General features: G+C 42.3%; 1 protein-coding gene across 1 annotated transcript; it reads left to right on the top strand.

Moving 5' to 3' along the window:
• LOC147605674 (uncharacterized) lies at nt 1-926 on the top strand. The gene has a single exon (XM_086793635.1). The coding sequence runs from the start codon at nt 249-251 to the stop codon at nt 924-926; it is 678 nt and encodes a 225-aa protein (XP_086649761.1). The 5' UTR covers nt 1-248.
• The last annotated feature ends 4,492 nt before the right edge of the window (nt 927-5,418 follow it).

Genomic DNA, 5,418 nt, shown 5'->3' with positions numbered 1-5,418 from the left:
TTACATACGGGACCCCAAGTTGAATACTAGTTTTCAAAAAGGGAAGACCACATAAAAAAGCAAACAAGAGATGAAAAAAAATGGATTTACACGGTGTTAGGAAAGCGGGAAGGGAAAAAAGCAAGCGTGTTGCTTTCCACGGGGAGGTTAAAAAGAGGGCGCGGCAAACTAAAGCGCGGTGGTGTCGTTGAGACGAGAAGAAGAAGAAGCGGCGGCGAAGACAGAAGCAGTTAGCAGATCACGGCAGCATGAGGCAGCAGGGCGGAGGCTTGGGCTGCAGCATATGCCTGTCGGAGACGGCAAGGAAACCCGTGGTGACGTGCTGCGGGCACCTCTTCTGCTGGCCTTGCATATACCGCTGGATGGAGGAGGAAAAGAAGAAGGGGCTGAAGAAGCATTCATGCCCCATCTGCAAGGGCTTACTGTCGAGCGACCGGGACTTGACCCCCATCTACGCCAGTACAGCTAGTACGTCTGTGGGAAGCGGCGATGATCGGCAGGATAAGGCTATCCCGCCGCGCCCCAGCGCACGTCGCAAGCAGGAGGAGGACGGCGGGCCATCCTCGATACCGGGGGAACTCCACTCCATCCTCGCCATCTCCAGCGACGGCGCCATATATTGCCACCCCATTTCCTTGGGTGGTATCCAGGACGTCTACAGTATCCCCTATGAGACGACGTCGTCATGCTACATATTGACACCAGTCACGGTGCGTCTCCTGCCAGTCACGGTGCATCCCCCTCTCCTGGTACATTCAACCCACCGGCACTTCCGTGGCACTAGTAGAGGCGTCCATGTTAGAATACGATGGGGCACTCATATAGGCTCTCCTCATGTACTTTTTTCTAGGCCCTCCATATCTCGTTGTAAGCCGTTCATGTACAAAATTCCTCTAATTGATTTGGTTCTGCTGCACAAACTTTAGGACAAAGTGTGGTTTTATGATCTTGTTTGCAATGATTGAACTGTAAAAGCATTGGCTTAATTCCCCCAAGTGGAAGAGGTTTTAGATTTTGTTGATGTCTAGCTTCTTTTTCATCCCAAATTTCTCTCCCCATGAAAGCGGTGTAAAGTTGTTGAGTGGTGAGCTTCGAAAGAAATTTATTTACAACCCTTTGTTTGGTTGAGGGATTCTCCACTTCTAGGTCATTATTTAACATGTCATCCCATTGGATAGCCTCTTTGCAACATTGGTCAAAGGTTTGAGGTTTTGATACAAGGATTAAATTGTGTAAGCTATTTTTCTTTACCCCATCATAAAACATCATTTCAATTGAGTGTCATTCAATTTTCCCCCTAGTTCACACCATGAATCTGGAGTTTTCATTCGAAGAATAAAATCTCGTATGATTTCATCAGCTTTTCACTCATTCGAGTAAAGTTCACGTGATCTTGTACGATTTTATCAGCTTTTCACTCATTTGAGTAAAGTTCACGTGATGCACAACACTAGTGGCCTTGCCTTGAGAACCCATAGATGAAAGCTGCCTTCAAAGTTTTGAAATTGAGTGATAAACCATTGGATTGGATTTGCCTGTTAAGCATAATGTGAAAGCTTGAACCTTAGATGCATAGTCAAAAACACTAAATGCATCGTGCAACATTGTTCAAACACTTGCATGAACTTATATGGGTTTGTGGAACCATTAAATTTATTCATATATTTGAGAATTTTCCAAGTAACATGTTTAAGGGCATCTCGAGCTATGTGCAGCTCCTTCTTGGCTTAGGATCTCTTTCAACCTATGTGTACCCCCTTTCTACACTGTTATTAGCATGGAAAGAGTTTGTTCACTAAAGGATAAAGGGATTTGAGAAACGATTAGGTTGAAATTAGCATTACGCAAGGGACTTGAGATTGGTGGCATTGGGGTTATTATAGGTTTGGTGAAACCTTGTGGAGCACTCATGTGTATAGTGTTGGTCCAATGCGAGTATAAAGTCCCTAAGGAGTGTGACGCCTCAATGTGTGGCATAGGTCTCAATGGCTACCTAAGGCTACCTTCAAGGTCTAAATCAGACATCCTAGACTAGCCATTCTTTCCTCTTTTGATCTTGATCTTACAAGTCTCTTGGCTAAGGAGCTTCCTTTACTCTTAGGTTTCTAGCATATGGGACCTCTTAGTCTGAAATTCATGCATGACTTTGAGATACCTCCAGGCTCAATGCCAATGCAATCCACTTGTAATATATCCACGAGCTCTACATGTAATAGACATATAAGCATTGTTTTTACACCAGCTTGCCTTAAGCCTCATCATTGAGATATCCATCCAGGTACAATTCTAGATGGGAGACCATGGCGGTAAGCGAAACCCTCACCCATCATGTATGAACAATCACTTGGACCTCCTAATGGGTATGAACCATCACTTGGACCTCCTAGAATCAACAGGAACATTCCATCCCACTGCCTCTATCCCATGTGCTTGTTGATAATGCCAAATCAATTATGTCACAAAGGCCACCTAGCTCTTTTTTGTAGAGCTTTGGGCACAACCATGTGCAAATCTCCTGCCTTGCCTCAAACACTCTAATGATCTTGATTCCCTATAGAAAAGGATGTCAAGTAAATATAAAAGAAAGTAGTAAATAGAGCCAAAGAGACCGGTTGAGTTGGAGGAGCCTTCGTGTTGGAGAAGTGTACACACATGGGTACATCTTTTGCCCATTACCCATGCACATCACCTTTGTAGATTTCACTAGAGGCATTAATTTTTTTTCACTTCTCGCATGACGGCCTTGTGAAGAACCAAGCATTCATTGCAAAAGACATCACCCTTGTGAGATCTTCTAGCTCACCCCTGTGAGCAACAAGAAGGAGAGTTGGTAGCCTTGCTCAAATATTTCAAGATGTTTTCTCTTGGAAGTACATCGACATGAAGGGAATACCTCAAGAAGTGGTGATGCAAAACCATCAACGATGCTACCACATGAATCCCAAGTATGAACAAATGGTCAAAAAAGAGCTAGACAAGCTCATCAATGTAGGATTTATGTATGGGATTCAGCACACCAAGTGGTTGTCAGCAATAATGATCATTCCTAACAAAAAGAAGAACGAAAAGCTCAGTATGTACTTTAACCTTAAAAAGGTTAATGCCGCCATAGTTTACTATCTTACCCCTTGTCATGTATTGTCATATATTCACTATCTTACCCCTTGTCATATATTGACCACATGCTAGAGAGAGTCGTGCTAGAGTAGAGGCATGTAGCTTCTTGGATGGCTTCTTAGGCAACAAGCAAGTGTGAGGATCAATCCAGCTACTCAATACAAAGGAAACATTTAATTCCTAAAGCATCAATGACATGATCAATTCCCCCACCACCTTCCAATGCTTAATAAGTACAACTTCAAGTTTCTCCTTTGGAAGATCTTGGAGATATTCATTTGAGAAGCATCTTAATCATCTTATGCTTCCTTTTGAGAGATGTAGACTTTATTATATCTTATTGACACCACTCAAATTTCATTTTTTGGTTAAACATGGTTTCATCCCTCAAGGAATGGAATATCCACATACGAGAATAAGATTTGCGTGATATTAGAATTACCACCACTTATCGACAAGGAGGTGCATAGATTCATGGGGATGTAGGGTATTACAAAAGATTCATCTTCTTGTTAAACCTTTATACAAGTTGCTAGTTGTCATTGATACGAATGCCAATGGGTATACAACAATGTAAAGGCATTAGCAAGCACACCTATCTTGAGACCCCCCAACTATGATCTAATTTTCCATGTATATATTGATGCTTTAGGAAGGTGCCCTCCTCCCCCCTCAATTGATAGCAGGAATTCTTTACAAGAAGGATTCAACATGAGAAAATGCATTCATATGAAGATGACTGTCATCATTCATAAAGATGGCCTTTGTCATTCTTGAGCAAGCACATTCACTTTACCGTGATAGTGGGGAGGACATGATAACTTGCAAGGTTCTCCAAGCTGGCTATGGTTGTCTACACTCTTTGAAGATATAAATGAATTTGTTAAATTGTTGTGATGAAATACAAAAGGTTTGCCATGGTTTAAGAAAAGGATCATATACCCCTAACCTCAATAATTTTAAAATAACCATTGAAAAATGGAACTTAGATTTTGTGGGTCCCATTAGCCTAACCACTAAGGGAAGCTAATCTCACTGCCTACTTCACTAAGTGGGCTGAGGCCAAAGCTACACAAAAAGTTGACACAAGATCTACCACCAAGTTCCTCTATGAAAATGTGAAGCTCAAAAGAGTGTAGACCTTCCAAATGTAGAGGATGTTCAAAGAAATAAAGTGAATCTCAAAGAGGGAGATGCTGAGAGTGAGAGATGTCCAAAGTTGTGGAGGCAATATAGACAATGTAGGAGGTAGTTCCCATTTTTCTTGGGAGGAAATGGGGTGCTGGACTTGTGTGTGTATGCATGTGGGGCATATTAAGTGGGCTTTAAACTTAGCCATTTCACGTTTTTTCCAGGTAGTCATTTGAAAAGTACACAACATGATGAAGCCTTATCCTGAGTCTTATACATGGGCGTTCATATTTGAAATGCTCAAATGAACATGAATTAGGTGCACTTCATGCTATGAAGCTTGCAAAATAAGATTGTTTTTTAAAATTCTTTTACCGTGTTTTGTGTGAGTGCTTGGGTAGCATACTTCGTGTAGTGCTCGAAGGGTGCACTTCTAAAAAATCATATGTATCACATGCGTTCAAGGGGCATTTAAAAAACCCTTTAACTAAAATTTTTTTCCCAGTAAAACCACCCCTCGTTACTTATGAACTAACGGATTTTTTTTGAAGTTGAATTAAAATACCCCTCCTGTTATTGTAATCCTGTTAAAATTTTTGAAGCTTGAGTGATGGTGATATGATGTATATTTTTGATACACAATGCAACTACTTACATGATATATATGCTCCAAAGGTCAATGACCTAAGTCCAAGCAGCAGCAGCTGCTACAAAGCTTTCTCGAGCACCAGGTACGAAGGGCACTAGCATCCGAGCTTGAAGTGGTTTCAAAAGGTTCTCGTGAGAACGCATTAACGTAGGGTTCGCATTGCATTCATGTCAGGTCGCTCGCCATGTCCACCATGAAGTGCATGAAGTGCACAAGCATGCCCACACCCAAGGTGTTGAAGAAGGTGTCCGCTGGCCCTACACAATGTCTGTGTGGCCAGCACTATGACGAAGAGGATCATATTGCGAGTTACCTCACCTTAGATATGATACCGAAGGTGGGAGATGCGAGGAGTTAGGTGAGAGTTACTTTTGCTGTTTTCTTTTTTACGTGCCACGTGTTTTTTTAGCGTGCCATGTGGGCTGCCCTCGATGCTTTCTTTCCCGCAAGCATCTTAGGCTACCCAAGGTAAAAAAGCGAGCACGGGGAGGTTAAGAGGAGGGCGCTGGGGTGTCGTTGAG

This window comes from Cibotium barometz, chromosome 59 (genome assembly GCF_041138505.1).
Source record: "Cibotium barometz isolate CiBa-2024 chromosome 59, ASM4113850v1, whole genome shotgun sequence".
In the NCBI taxonomy this organism is placed as follows: domain Eukaryota; kingdom Viridiplantae; phylum Streptophyta; class Polypodiopsida; order Cyatheales; family Cibotiaceae; genus Cibotium; species Cibotium barometz.
Note: the sequence above shows the minus strand (reverse complement) of the source record. Positions and strands in the feature narration are given on the sequence as shown.